A 15,930-nucleotide genomic window follows, 5' to 3' on the forward strand; every position below is an offset into this window, starting at 1 on the left:
GAGTGGGGACGTGGTTTCCCCATGCTCAAGAGACAAAACAGAGCACTCTGTAGGGTGCCATTGGGACCACATCTAATATTCAATTACGTAATTTAATTTAAATTTGTTATACTGTCATGTTTCGGGTGTTGTTTTAATTTAATTGCTCTTGGACTATTTTTTGACATCGCTAGCACACATAATTAATAGAAAATGAAAGGGAGAGTTAGAGATGTAGCATGGACTCTGGACTTTATTTGCTGGTTGGCAAAGTTCCAGAATTCCTGGGAATTCCTTGGCTACTCTTGAGTTCCTGTATATGGAAACTCTCACATATACATAGAGATATAAAAATTCTTCTTCTTCTTTTTTTGGGGGGGGCGTTTATTTCAAACGAGGTTCTTTTTGGGTTATAATTATGTGAACATCTCTTTGATTTAGTTAGTGAGAAATAGCTCATTATCCCTCCTTTATGGTGCCAGCCATGGCGGCAACAGCTTCGACCCTCATAGAATTTCTATGAGCATCGGAGCTGTTACTGCTTCGGTCGGCACTAAAAAAGGGGGGTATGTCATTTAATAAGGGAGCAATTTCATATGTGAAGTGAAATATTAATATTCTCTTGCATGTAATTTGCATTTCATAATATATTTCTAATTTTAAAATAATGAATAATAAAGTTTTACCGAAAAACTCCCATAGGACCGCGTCTAATATAAATTCGTTATACTGTCATGTTTCAGGTGTTGCTTTAATTGCCCTTGGACTATTTTTTGAAACAAAGTTTTATCACAACATCAACGATTGCACTTGTAATTAATATAAAAATACCAAATAAAACAAAAAAGAGAGCATTAAAGAAGTAGCATAGACTCAGAGTTTAGTACCCGAGTGTACGGTGGCTTAAGCTATGCTATTTGGAAGCATCTTTAGGCTTCATTCTGAGCTCTGTCTCTTTATTAAGTGTGGTAAGAAGAGAAGAAAGACTCACAGTACAGGCTTACTTTGAAATGGAAATATTTACAGATAAATAAAAATGGAAACTCAATAATCATTTTTTTAATTAAAAAAAATCCTAGCAGCAAGAACAGTGACAATTTCAAAGAAAATAATAAAACTGATCGCATCCTGGGGCCAAAGGCAAATCATCTTCACTCCAGTTCCTTGTATAGGGCAAACATTGCCTTCCTGACTGCATCCCGATATGATTCATTGGCAGGACGTTTCTGTGGCTTTCCCTGTGATGCGAGGTCTGCCTCCTTCCGCCCGCCCTTCCACCTGCTGAATAAAATAAAATCATTTCATAGCCCTGTTGTCTCTGGGACTCTCAGATTATGTCAATCTCTTGCAGTCTCTGTAACCTTTAGATAAGACATCATCACATCTCTATGCTGTCTGCGACCCCATGGAAAAAAAATGTCAAATTCCCATATCTGAGCAGTTCACAATATATTGAGAAGTAAGCAAGTACTCCAAGTATTTTCCCTATATATTCCTGGAGCAATGAAAGGTTAAATGACTTGCTCAGGGCTACAAGAAGTGGCACTGGGCTTGATTCCAACCACTAGGTTACTCCTCCTCTGGTATCTGTGACCATCATGGGACATTATACCTTTATGATATCTGTGCTAGTCTATCCCATAGGTTCCCAACACATTCCCAACATGCGGTACATGTACTCCCTGTGGCTACACACCAGGGCCCAACCACTGTCTTCCCATTTCTGCCATCATTTGCTCACCTGCCAGGATCCTGCTTTCCTAAGTCAGCAGCAGAAAGGTAAAAAGGAAACTGCATTCTTCTACATGTTCGCTCACCCGTGCTTTCTCAAAACTGTGGCTGCAAGCAAACGAAACAAACAAGGCACAGGGTCATAGCCTTATTGCACTACTGGCGGCTCTTGCAGGGCCGGTTTCCTATGATATCATTTCCTGTTTTGAAGGGGTAGGACTGGCAAGAGCTGCCAGTGAAATGCACAAAGGACCAGGTTTGTTTGCAGCCACAATGTTGGGGAGGTAGCAGTTTCCATTTCTTCTTGCCACTGCAGACACAGGAAGGCAGCGGCGAGGTAATGAGTGAGTGGAGATGTCAGTGAAAGAATGAGTAACTGGGGATGGGGTAGAAGAGAGTGAGAACTGGCGGCAGCCATTCAGGGAGCGGCTTGGGCCCAGGCTGGAGCGCAAAATGCTCGTTCCTGCCTTGTGCGCCGCTCGCCCCAAGATAATGAGGCAGCCATCCAGCAAGGGAGGGGCAAAAGAGCGGAAAGCTTGCTCCTGCCGATACAGCGCTGGGTCACCAGGATTTAAGGGGGGGATTTAAAAAGGTACGGGGGTGTGTGTGTAAAAAATTGTTAGTCAGCTGGGACAGATCCCTTCTATTCCGGCCTACCATTAGACCACCAGAGGGGTACAGGGTACAGGGCAGGGTGGGGAGACAGAGTATAGAGCCTGGCAAGGAGTGTGGGGTTGGGTACAGACTCTGGTAAATTTTGTTAAATATATTAGTATACCATTTGGCTCAGAATATTTTTTTCTTATTTTCCTCCTCTAAACCTAGGTGTGTCTTATAGTGCAAAAAATATGGTAAATATTAAATAAAAAAATAAAATAAAATAGTGATCTGTACCCTGTTGCTAAAATCTAAAGACTAGAGCGTGGCCAATGGTATGCCGATTTTTTAAAAAGGTTCCATGGGGGGGGCGTGGCTTAGCGTGCACACAAAATGGTCGTGTGATCGCAGCGCTCCTCTTACCTGGGCAACCGTTGAATAAATAAAGATATCCTTTTAAACTGTTTTCGGCTGAAAACATCGGAGAGGACAGCGGGAGCATGGCGAGCACCCGACAGAGTAAGAGTGAAACCGGAGGGGCTGTGAAAAGGCAGAAGCAGGATCAAATTACCCCGAGTAAGGTTCCGCTTCCTGCTGATGTATCAGAGGAGTTAAGCAAAGCTGAAGTTATGGGGGAACTGAGGCAAATCAAACAAATGCTGACAGAGACTGTGAGTAATATGGCAGAACTGAAGGAAGAAATCCTGAATATACACAGACAAATGGAAGTAGCTAATAAAAGAACAACAGAGTTAGAAGTTAAAATGGAGAGCTTAGAATGTGAAGGAAAAAGATGCAAAAATGACAGTTTGGAAATAATTCAATTGAAAAGTCAGCTGGAAGATTACGAAAACCATGGAAGAAGAAAGAATATAAAACTTTTTGGAATACAGGAAAATTTGGAAGGGAAAAATGCAATACAGTTTTTAGAAAATTTAATTCCTAGATTATTGCAGTTGGATTTCAAACAGCCTTTGGAAATAGAACGGGCACACAGGATTCCAATAAAGAGTCTGGAAAATCAAGGGAGACCAAGACCATTAATATTCAAGATGTTAAGATAACAGCAAGCAATAGAAATTTTAAATGCTGCCAAAAAAGATAAAATCTTAAACCATAAAGGATCCAAAATATGGTTTTTACCAGACTTTGCTAAAAATACAGCAAATATTAGGAAGAAATTCCTTGATCTGAGATCTCAATTAAAGGAAAAAGGATATAAGTATGGGTTATATTACCCAGCAAAAATGAGGGTATCTTGTGGGGATAAATCTTTGTATTTTGTTGACCCGGAAAAACTAAAGACCTTTCTTTCAAAATCAGAACCTATGTCATTTTAGCACAATGGGTGTTGAAATGAAGGGATAAATACTAAGACTGGATTGGTGGATATTGAACAAAAAATTAAATATAAAGAACTATGGGACTTTTGTTTGTTGGAAAAAGAAGAATATGCAACAAAGAACAGGAAATAAAAATGGACAAGTGAAAAAGAAAATAAAAGAATGTAAAGAAGAAAGAAGGATAGACTGGAAAGACATTAAAGTGAAGTTATTAGACTGAACTTTTAGGAGACTGAAAGATGGATGGTTGGAGTAAAGAATGAACAAGAAGGATTAAAGGACTGGACAAATTAACACAAAAGGAAAAGTGAAGACTGAATAGGAAAATAAATAGATGTGAAGAAGAAGAAAGCAGGACTGATAGACTAAAAGGATATTATAAAAAAAAAATGAATGACAATTGGCAGTCAAAAGTCTTTAAGAGTGGATGGATGGAGATAAGAAATAAATATGAAAGTTCAGTTTATTTAATAAGTCAGAAAAGGAGAAAGTAAAGAATGAAAGGACAATAAGGAAAAGATTGCAGAATGGACTAATGATAGAAAGGACAAGTTATATGATATTTAAATGCAAGTAAAGGAAAGGAAAATGAATAATATAAAAGAAAGATACATAAGAATTTATTGGTAGCTGAAGGAATGTAAAGATTGATGTGATAATATAGTTTTAAAAAGATTGGATTTAATTTGGAGAAGAGGAAATATAAAAAGGGGGAAAAAAATATTTTGAAAATGAAATACAAATGTTTAAATACAAATAGAGGATAAAAACTTATAAAATTGAAGTTTGTTTTTTTTTAACAGAAATATATGAAGAGATGGATATTTGTTGTTGGATATTTAAAGGAGGATAGGAGAAGATGGATTAGATAATATAAGATATAGGAAAATGATACTTTTTATTAAATATATGACTATGATAGAATTTTCTTGAATGAAATAAAATGTTGGGGGAATAAATTAGAGATTGGTGAAATGATAAAAATGCATTAATGGAATGTTAGGAAATAAATATGGTTATGTGACTAAAGGTTAAATAATAGATAGAGAAATTAATTACTTTAAAATGGAAAAAAAAGAAAAAAGGTTTTATGATTAGAAGAGAGATATAATTAGATATATTGTGGAGAGGTAGTGAGTTTGTCTCAATAAAGGATAAAGGGGTTATTAATAAATATTGGTTGCCTGGGGGGGAGGGGGGAAGTTGGGATTACTATCCAATGTGTGTCCTTAAGCAGTCATTATATTGGGGGGGGGAGGGATGGGAAGAAGGTGGGTATTAAAGATATTACTAGGATGATTAAGGAAAAGATTAATAAGGGATTGGGTAATTTGGAGGTAAGAATGTGTGCCATGGGGAGAAGTTTTTTAGATCTTAGTTATGGAAGAAGGGAAGAGGAAGATTATGATAAGGAGTATAAAATATATTATGTCTTTCTATTAATGTCAATGGCCTGAATCATGTAATCAAAAGGAAAAAGGTATTATCATTTTTAAAGAAGCAAAACGTGGATGTTTATTGTCTGCAGGAGACCCATCTTAATATAAAGGAATCACAGAAACTAACGGGTGGGTGGGTGAAAGAATGTTTTTTTGCTCCAGCAGAGGGTAAAAAAGCAGGAGTAGCAGTTCTTATAAATAAAAAGTGTATGGCCAATTTTAAGATAGTAAATTCGGACCCACATGGAAGATGGCTACATGTTGATATAAGTATGGGAAATAATGCCCTGGCGTTGTTCAATATATATGCCCCTAATTCGAATCAATCAGAATTCTTTAAAAAATTGCAGAGTATGTTGTTACCACTGGCTACTTCTAATTTAGTGGTGGCTGGAGATTTTAATGCTGTAATGGATCCATTAATGGATAAAAAACCAGGTAAAAGTATAAAATCTTTAGGTTTAGATAATTTGGTTCAATCATGTGATTTGAAGGATATATGGCGTATTCTTCATTTTAATGATCAGGAATTTTCATTTTGTTCACAGGTTCATAAATCATTTTCAAGAATAGATTATATTTTTATTTCATCACATAAGGTGCAGCAAGTGATTAAGGCTTCCATTGATCCCATTATCATTTCGGATCATGCGGGAGTATGGATAGATTTACAATTAGATCAATTAGAAAATAGAAGACTTCTTTGGAGATTTGATAATGCATTGCTTGTGGATGAAAAATTTTTGGAAAATTTTAAAACACAAATTAGTGATTTCTTTCAAATTAATTTAGTGGAAGATACATCTATTGAAAATGTATGGGACGCTTTTAAAGCGACTATGAGAGGTCATATTATATCATATTCGGCTTTTGTTAGGAAACAGATTAAAAAACAGTATATAGAGTTAGAAAAAGAAATTAAAATACTAGAAACTAAATTGGTAAGCAAATGGGAACATGATGTATTACAAGCTCTTTTGAAAGCAAAAGGTAAATATAACGAATTAGCTTCAAAAATGATAAGAAGAGACTTGTTTTCCAAACAGACAATGTATTATGGAAATTCTAATAAGGCGGGAAGATTATTGGCAAATTATCTTAAAGCAAAAAAAAGAAGAACTAACATTAATGGGATAAAAGATGATAATGGTATAATAACCAATCAAACGGATATAATTTTAAAGCAATTTCTAAAATTTTATAAGGACCTGTATTCTTCCGAGCCTTATTTGGAGAGGCAAAAAGATGGTAAAAATTTTTTAGATTTAATTATTGGACCTAAGGTTCCTGATCATATAAAACGGAGTTTAGATGAACCTATATCATTAAAAGAATTAGAAACAGCGTTGAGATCTCTTAGAGTTGGATCCGCTCCAGGTGGTGATGGTTATACAGTAGAATTTTATAAAACATTTCAAAATGTCCTTTCCCCATATTTACTAAATTTATATCAGACACAACTTATAAAAGGTGATATTAAAGGTACTATGGCTGAATCAATAGTAATTGTTTTGCCTAAGCCAAATAAAGATCCTACTTTGGTTTCAGACTACAGGCCTATATCTTTAATAAATGTGGATAATAAACTTTTGGCGAAAATTTTGGCTTTGAGATTAGCCAAAGCTCTCCCACATATTATAGACACGCATCAGACGGGTTTCGTTGCTAAAAGACATTCCTCTAATAACTCTAGATTATTGTTTCATATGTTAAATTTATCAAAAAAATGGATGAACCGGCTTTTACAGTTTCCTTGGATGCAGAAAAAGCGTTTGATAGGGTAGAATGGAATTTTATGTATCAGGCTTTAGAATGGTTTGGTATAGGTTCTGGATTTATACAAATGGTAAAAACATTGTATAGCTTCCCGATTGCAAGATTAAATATTAATAATATGATATCTGATGGTTTTCAATTGAAGAGGGGAGTTAGACAAGGTTGTCCTTTATCTCCTTTGTTATTTGATGTTGTATTAGAACCCTTATTGTTAGCAATACAGCAAGCAAGGGGGATACAGGGTATTCCATATTCTGATATGGAATATAAAATTTCGGCTTATGCGGATGATATTTTACTTTATTTGAGGAATCCAGAGTCTACCTTATCTTGTCTATTGGAATTAATTGATATGTTTGGCAAATTTTCAGGTTATAAAATTAATTGGAGTAAAGACTTTAGCTTTTTCTGAAATACTGCCTGCATATGGAAAAGGAGAGCAAAGAGTGAAAAACACAGAGGACTTTAATAGATGGCTCAGAGCCTGGTGTCATCAAGAAGGCTTCAGGTACATAGGAGGATGGGGAAATACATGGAAGGACAAGAAGCTATATTGCACTGATGGGCTACATATTACTACAGCAGGAAAAAGAAACCTTGCAGAGAAATTTAGACAATATTTTTCTAGGCATTTAAACTAGAAGGTGGGGGTGGTGTATGTACGAAGGACAATTATAGAGACCACCCCCGGCAAAAGAAAAGATGTGATAGTAGTAAAGGCTGCAACATAAGCAATATCAGCAACTCATTTCTTAGTATTGCAACGGAAAGTGAAACGACACAAAAATCCATACGAAAAAGGAGATTATCGCTGAAAAATAGCTGGAAAGCGATGACCACAAATGCTCGCAGTCTAAGCAACAAAGTTCATGATCTGCAAGCCCTGATATTAGAGGCAGATCTAGATATTGTTGCTATCACAGAAACATGGTTCAGTGAATCACATGGATGGGATGCAAACATACCGGGATATAATCTTTTTAGGAAGGACAGAGATGGTCATAAAGGTGGAGGAGTAGCTCTCTATGTAAAGATCAATATCCAAGCGACCGAAATGCAAGGGACCTGGGGAGAGGAAGAAGCGATATGGATTGCTCTGAAAAGAGAAGATGGAACTTCTATCTACGTGGGTGTAGTCTACAGACCTCCGACTCAATCGCAGCAAATTGATAAGGATCTGATTGTGGATATCCAAAAGTTTGGAAGGAAAGAGGAGGTTCTGCTGTTGGGAGATTTCAACCTGCCGGATGCGGACTGGAATGTTCCGTCTGCGGAATCGGAAAGAAGTAGGGAGATTGTGGATGCCTTTCAAGAGGCTCTGCTCAGACAAATGGTGACGGAACCCACAAGGGAAAAAGCGATATTGGATCTGGTCCTCACAAATGGAGAGAGTATCTCTAATGTTCGAGTGGGTGCTCACCTAGGTAGTAGCGATCATCAAACGGTTTGGTTTGATATAACGGCTAAAGTGGAGAGCGGCCGCACGACACTTAAAGTCCTAGATTTCAAACGTACGGACTTTAATGCAATGGGAAAGTACCTGAAGAAAGAGCTGTTAGGATGGGAGGACATAAGAGAAGTGGAAAGACAGTGGTCTAAGCTGAAAGGAGCGATAAAAATGGCTACGGACCTTTATGTGAAGAAAATCAATAAAAACAAGAGAAAAAGGAAGCCGATATGGTTCTCCAACCTAGTGGCTGAGAAAATAAAGGCGAAAGAGTTGGCGTTCATGAAATATAAAAAAACCCAAGAAGAGGAGAGCAGAAAGGACTACAGGGTGAAACTGAAAGAAGCCAAGAGAGAGATACATTTGGCGAAGGCACAGGCGGAAGAACAAATGGCTAAAAATGTAAAACAGGGAGATAAAAATTTTTTCAGATATATTAGTGAAAGGAGGAAGATAAAAAATGGAATTGCTAGGCTGAAAGATGCTGGGAACAAATATGTGGAGAGTGATGAGTAGAAAGCAAATGTGCTAAACAAATACTTCTGTTCTGTGTTCACAGAAGAAAATCCTGGAGAAGGACCGAGATTGTCTGGCAAAGTTACACGAGAAAATGGAGTAGATTCTGCGCCGTTCACGGAGGAGGGTGTTTATGAGCAACTTGAAAAACTGAAGGTGGACAAAGCGATGGGACCAGACGGGATCCATCCCAGGATACTAAGGGAGCTCAGAGAGGTTCTGGCGAGTCCTATTAAAGACTTGTTCAACAAATCTCTGGAGACGGGAGTGATTCCTGGGGATTGGAGGAGAGCGGATGTGGTCCCTATTCATAAAAGTGGTCACAGGGATGAAGCAGGAAACTACAGGCCGGTGAGCCTCACTTCAGTTGTTGGAAAAATAATGGAAGTGTTGCTGAAAGAAAGGATAGTGTATTTCCTTGAATCTAATAGGTTACAGGATCCGAGGCAACATGGCTTTACGAAAGGTAAATCGTGCCAAACGAACCTGATTGAATTTTTTGATTGGGTGACCAGAGAGCTGGATCGAGGACATATGCTAGATGTAATTTACTTGGATTTCAGCAAAGCCTTTGATACAGTTCCTCATAAGAGGCTGTTGAACAAACTTGAAGGGCTGAAGTTAGGACCCAAAGTGGTGAACTGGGTCAGAAACTGGCTGTCGGACAGACGCCAGAGGGTGGTGGTTAATGGAAGTCGCTCGAAGGAAGAATTGGTGACTAGTGGAGTCCCTCAGGGTTCGGTGCTGGGGCCAATCCTGTTCAATATGTATGTAAGTGACATTGCTGAAGGGTTAGAAGGAAAAGTGTGCCTTTTTGCAGATGATACCAAGATTTGTAACAGAGTAGACACCGAAGAGGGAGTGGAAAATATGAAAAAGGATCTGCAAAAGTTAGAGGAATGGTCTAATGCCTGGCAACTAAAATTCAATGCAAAGAAATGCAGAGTAATGCATTTTGGGATTAATAATAGGAAGGAACCGTATATGCTGGGAGGAGAGAAGCTGATATGCACGGACGGGGAGAGGGACCTTGGGGTGATAGTGTCCGAAGATCTAAAGGCGAAAAAACAGTGTGACAAGGCAGTGGCTGCTGCCAGAAGGATTCTGGGCTGTATAAAGAGAGGCGTAGTCAGTAGAAGGAAGAAGGTGTTGATGCCCCTGTACAGGTCATTGGTGAGGCCCCACTTGGAGTATTGTGTTCAGTTTTGGAGACCGTATCTGGCGAAAGACGTAAGAAGACTTGAGGCGGTCCAGAGGAGGGCGACGAAAATGATAGGAGGCTTGCGCCAGAAGACGTATGAGGAGAGACTGGAAGCCCTGAATATGTATACCCTAGAGGAAAGGAGAGACAGGGGAGATATGATTCAGACGTTCAAATACTTAAAGGGTATTAACGTAGAACAAAATCTTTTCCAGAGAAAGGAAAATGGTAAAACCAGAGGACATAATTTGAGGTTGAGGGGTGGTAGATTCAGGGGCAATGTTAGGAAATTCTACTTTACGGAGAGGGTGGTGGATGCCTGGAATGCGCTCCCGAGAGAGGTGGTGGAGAGTAAAACTGTGACTGAGTTCAAAGAAGCGTGGGATGAACACAGAAGATTTAGAATCAGAAAATAATATTAAAGATTGAACTAGGCCAGTTACTGGGCAGACTTGTACCGTCTGTGTCTGTGCATGGCCGTTTGGAGGAGGATGGGCAGGGGAGGACTTCAATGGCTGGGAGGGTGTAGATGGGCTGGAGTAAGTCTTAACAGAGATTTCGGCAGTTGGAACCCAAGCACAGTACCGGGTAAAGCTTTGGATTCTCGCCCAGAAATAGCTAAGAAGAAAAAAAAAATAAAATAATAATTTAAATTGAATCAGGTTGGGCAGACTGGATGGACCATTCGGGTCTTTATCTGCCGTCATCTACTATGTTACTATGTTTAAGTCTGAACTTATACCTTTAAATGTTCATTGTGTAAAAGGATTATTTGACGCTTTTCCGTTCATATGGAAAGAAGAAGGATTTAAATATCTTGGCATTCAAGTTAAAAATACAATTGAAGATACAGTAAAAGAAAATGAAAAATTTGTATTGAAAAGAGTTACAGAGTTATGTGAGCAATGGAATCCGTTACATCTTTCTTGGTGGGGGAGAGTTCAAACTATTAAAATGATGATCTTGCCTGTAGTTTGCTACCAAATGAGTATGATACCTATTTATTTTCAGGGGTCCTTTTATAAAAAGCTTAATAGCATTTTAACGAAATTTCTTTGGCTTGGTAAAACGCATAGAATAGCTTTGGCATCTTTGCAAAAATCAATTAAGGAGGGAGGGGTAAATTTTCCAAATTTTTATAGGTACCATCAAGCCTATATTTTACGTCAGGGTATGTATTGGATCCTCCCAGAACTGATAGATAATGCACCGGATTGGTTATATTTGGAATGGCGCCTTATGTTTCCCCTAAATTTAGTTCATCTTCCAAGTATCAACATGCCTAGAAGATACAGAGAAAATAAGATATTAATGGATACTTGGAAAACGTTGAGGTTTATTAGTAAATTAACACCTGTCCCAATAAACAAGTCAACTAATCAGTCTTTATGGATAAACTCCAAGATTAAAATTGGCGGAGCTCAAATCCTTTGGAAGGAATGGATTATTGCAGGCATTAGATCTCTGAATGATGTTATTTCGGAAGATAAACTGCTGTAATTTTCACAATTGCAACATAGATTTGGTCTTAGTAAAAAACAAAGTTTTAAATGGTTGCAATTGAAGCAGGCCATTCAGGTTGGGTTCCCTGAATGGAAAACATTGAATAATCAATATAGTTTAGAGTTCTTATGCTTCCAAGCCGCATTGTGGTATAAATTAATATCTGGATATTTGAATAAATAAACAAAAAATGGTCTAAGAGACATTTGGAGCATTGAGATTAAGCATCAAATTACTGCATCTCAATGGCCACTAATTTGGTCTTGGAGAATGAGATGTACAGTGTCAGCATCTATGAGACAAACTTGGTTCTTTTTATTACATAGAGCTTTTTGGACCCCTACACGTTTGCAAAAATTAGATAGTTCTAAGTCCAATAAATGCTGGCACTGTAATCTGGAACCTGGGACGTTGGATCATTTACTATATCATTGTCCCTACATTAAAAGTTTTTGGAATGCAATTTGGCCACAAATTAATAAATTTGCCATTCAGCATATAACCAATAACTGGAAGAATCATAGTAACCTTAATTATACATTTTGGTGGAATACAATTTGTCATATATTCAAAATGGAAAGAGTAATAGCAATACAAAGAGGGACATATCCTAAATTTATAAAAATATGGGGGCCATTGACAAAGTATTGTACTGAATGAATAATAGGATTTATCTTCTTCTTTTCTTGTCTTCTTTATGGCATACATGGAGGGGGGGGTAGTGAAAATAATTTTACATAACATGTTATAATATGGTATGCAATATGTATAAGGTGATTGGAAAGTACTTGAAGGGTGGGGGGTGGGAGAGGGGATAAAAAAAATTTGTTCAGAATATTATGTAATAGATATAAAAGTGATATTGTGTATTCATTAGTTGTAACTCAATATTTTGTACACTTCATGTAAAATGTGAAAATGAATAAAGAATTATAAAAAAAAAAAATAAAAAGGTTCCATGGGTGATCCAGCAAATTACAGACTGGTAAGCTTGGCTTCAAAGTTGGACAAGATAGTGGAAACTATTCTAAAGAATAAAATTATGGAACGCGTAGACAAGCATGGTAATGGAACCGACTCAGCATGGGTTCAGCTAAGGGATTTCTTGCCTAACCAATTTGCCTCATTTCCGGTTGATGCAGTGTATCTAGATTTTTAGAAACCTTTTGACAGAGTTCCTGCTGAGAGACTCCTGAGAAAATTAAAGAATCATGGGGTAGGGGGCAATGATTTATTGTAGATTAGGAATTGGTTATTGGACAGAAAACAGATAGATTTAAATGGCCATTTTTCTCAATGGAGGAGGGTTAATCGTGGAGTGTGTAAGGGACCGGTGCCATTTAACATATTTATAAATGATCTGGAAACTGGAACAACAAGTGAGGTCATGAAATTTCCAAATGACAAGAAATTATTCAAATGTGTCAAAACACATGTGGGATGCCAAAAATTATAGGTAGACCTTAGGAAATGAGAAGACTGAGCATCCAAATGAAGTGATGCATATTGGAAATAATTCTCCAAATCATAGTTACCTAATGCTAGGGTCAGCATCCAAGAAAAAGAACTTGGTGTTATTGTAGACACTACACTGAAATCTTCTGCCCAATGTGTGACAATTATTAGGCAAGTAAGAGCAAGAACATTAGAATGCCTCTGCATCACTCCATGGTGAGAACTGCATTCAATTCTGGTTGCCATATCTCAAAAAATTAGAAAAGGTTTACAAAAGTTGGACAAATAGATGTTGGCATTATCATCTCGAAGCAGGGACTTTAATCATTTATTGTTCTATTATCCATTCATTTTGGCTTTTTGGAAATCAATATGGGGCCAAATTAATTGTTTGTTGGAAAATCCAGTGGCATTGTCCTATAAGGAGAAATTAGGTTCTTACCTGCTAATTTACTTTCTTTTAGCTAAGTTTCCAACTGACAGATTCTTTCCTCCATCACAGACATTCTTTGTCTGTCAGTTTGGATTTCTTGTTTCAGATTAATCAATTCTTCCTTCACTTCTGATAATTTGTTGGCATTATCAGTCAGCATTATTTTGATTTTAAATAATTCTGCCATGATGTCAGCTTTTTCATTAATTTCATCTGCTTCCAGCGGGATTGGTACGCTGGACGGCGATACAGGGGTTACCTTTGACCTTTTTGCCGACACTCCCGAAGTACAAGGTTTTTCATTTTTTCCTTGCCTTATCGCTGCCATTTCCGCCGTTGATTTTTATTATTTTTAAGTCGGACAAGTAAATAAATAGTTTTATTTTATTCAGTTGTTGCCTGGGACTCAGGAGCTCTGCGGTTAAGCTGCCATATCGTGCGTGCTCCAAGCCACGCCCTAAGTGGGTTTTTTACCCTTATGAAAACCCAACGGACTTAAGCTGCTTTTTTTTAGTTATCTTGTTAAGCCAATGAAAAGTATGGCAAGCAAGCTAAACAAGCAAGCCCGGAGATCAGGAAGCTGGAAAAACTGGATTTCATGGCTTCGGACTGCCTCACCTGCCCGGTCACCCCCGTCAGTGACTACCAGGACCTTCGGAATACTCAGGAAAGGAACACAGTACGGTCCCGATACCGGGTGCGCCTCCACAGAACCGTGCAGCCCACGCTCTACCTCTTAGCGGACGAACCTGGGGTGAGCTGGCTCCCGATCCCGGAGCTCTGATCCGACTAACAGACTGACCCAGGGGCTTATTGCAGTGACAGGTAACCCTCCCAGATGCAGACATTTTCCATAAAAATCTGCCATCTCCCGCCAAAAGGATGTCCCCATAGGGTGAATCCACAGCAAGACCCGCATCAAAAATTAACTTAATACACTAAAATTTAGGAAAAGAAGAGATGAGCTCCTACAGAGTGGCTGTAGGAAACAAGACATCTTCACTGAGCATGTCACAGGAGATGGACCCAGGGGTGTGGCTCAAAGTTGTATTTGAGTTTCCTACAGATTGTGGCTGGATGGGTTACATAACCCTAACGTGCAGACTACAGAGGTATTGTACAAGAATCTGTCCATGCGTTTCAGAGTTATGCTGGATACATTGGATTTTATATATATATTTTTGTTTTAACAACAGCACGGTTTACAAATATTAAAAGAAAAGAAGGACATTAAAAACAAAGAAAAGCAAAAGAGAATTAAATAAAATTAATTTCAAGGTAAAGCTAAACTGAAAAGATACGCCTTCACATGTAACCTAAATTTTGGATCCGAAAATTCAGAACGAATCTCAATCAGAAGAGAATTTCATAGTCTAGGAATAGATGCAAAAAAAGCAGAATTAGGAGTTGAAGCCAATCAAACTAAATGAACCAAAGGTAAAGTTAATCGGTGAGCAGATACAGAATTCAAGTTACAAATTGGCCTATATGGAACTAATAATTTCCCCAAGTAATCAGGTTGACCTGATTGTAATACTTTAAAGTCAAGCATTAAAGCCTTATGCATAAGACAATATTTCACAGGATGCCTATAAAAAATGGAAAAATATGATCGTACCTACGAACATTAACAAGGACTCTGATAGCGGTTTTCTGCACAGTTTGTAACTTCTTAATAGGTACTGACAGCAATCCAGTATAAATGATATTACAACAGTCAATCTTTGAAGTAACTGAGACATAAATAAGAGATTCACAAGGCGTATCAATATAAGAGCGTATAGAACAAATCCCTACGCAAAGAGAAAAAGCAAGATTTCACAAGCAATTTGTAAATGAAATGTAAGTGCAGAATCCAAATGCACACCTAAATATGTCATAGTATTTGGAAGTTGAATAGGTTGAGACGTTAAGAGAGGTGATATTGATAATGAATTAGAACTAGTAACCCACATCCCAACTCTTTTCTGCGAGTTCAGAATTAGCTTTCCATTATTTTTCTAATAACTGAAGTGAGCCTGTAGTTTCCCGCTTCATCTCTGCGACCACTTTTGTGAAGAAGAACCATATCTTCTCTTCTCTAATCCTGTCTCCAAGGATTTATTAAACAAATCTTGAAGTGGAACCGCCAGAATCTCTTTGAGTTTCCTCATTATCCCAACTGGTCCCAAGGCTTTGCCCACCTTCAATTTTTCAAGTTGTTCATAAACACTTTCTTTCATGAATGGCACGGTATCCACTCCATGCTCATATGTAATTTTGCCTGTCAATCGTGGTCCTCCTCCAGGATTTTCTACCTTGAACACAAAACAGAAGTATTTAACACGTTTGCTTTTTCTTTATCGGTCTCCACGTAGTTGTTCATAGTTTCCTTCAATCTTGCAATTCCATTTTTTGTCTTCCTCCTTCCACTAATAAACACAAAAAATTATGACTCCCTGGTATTCTGTTTTGTTCTCCTCTTCTTGAGTATTTTTATATCCCACAAATACCAGTTCTTTTGCCTTTAT

General features: G+C 37.8%; 1 protein-coding gene across 1 annotated transcript in view; it reads right to left on the minus strand.

Annotated features, from left to right (window-relative positions):
- Window positions 1-1,016: 1,016 nt before the first annotated feature.
- The window catches only part of LOC117351395 (RNA-binding protein 6-like), a 109,309-nt gene continuing 94,395 nt past the window's right edge, over window positions 1,017-15,930 (minus strand). Inside the window, exons 9-10 of the mRNA XM_033926625.1 lie at window positions 15,039-15,153; window positions 1,017-1,257 (exon numbers count right to left, since the gene is read on the minus strand). Coding sequence (XP_033782516.1) covers window positions 1,131-1,257; window positions 15,039-15,153 — 242 coding nt within the window. The 3' untranslated portion in view covers window positions 1,017-1,130. The remainder of the gene's footprint in view (window positions 1,258-15,038; window positions 15,154-15,930) is intronic.

The sequence above is a fragment of the Geotrypetes seraphini genome, chromosome 17 (assembly GCF_902459505.1).
Source record: "Geotrypetes seraphini chromosome 17, aGeoSer1.1, whole genome shotgun sequence".
In the NCBI taxonomy this organism is placed as follows: domain Eukaryota; kingdom Metazoa; phylum Chordata; class Amphibia; order Gymnophiona; family Dermophiidae; genus Geotrypetes; species Geotrypetes seraphini.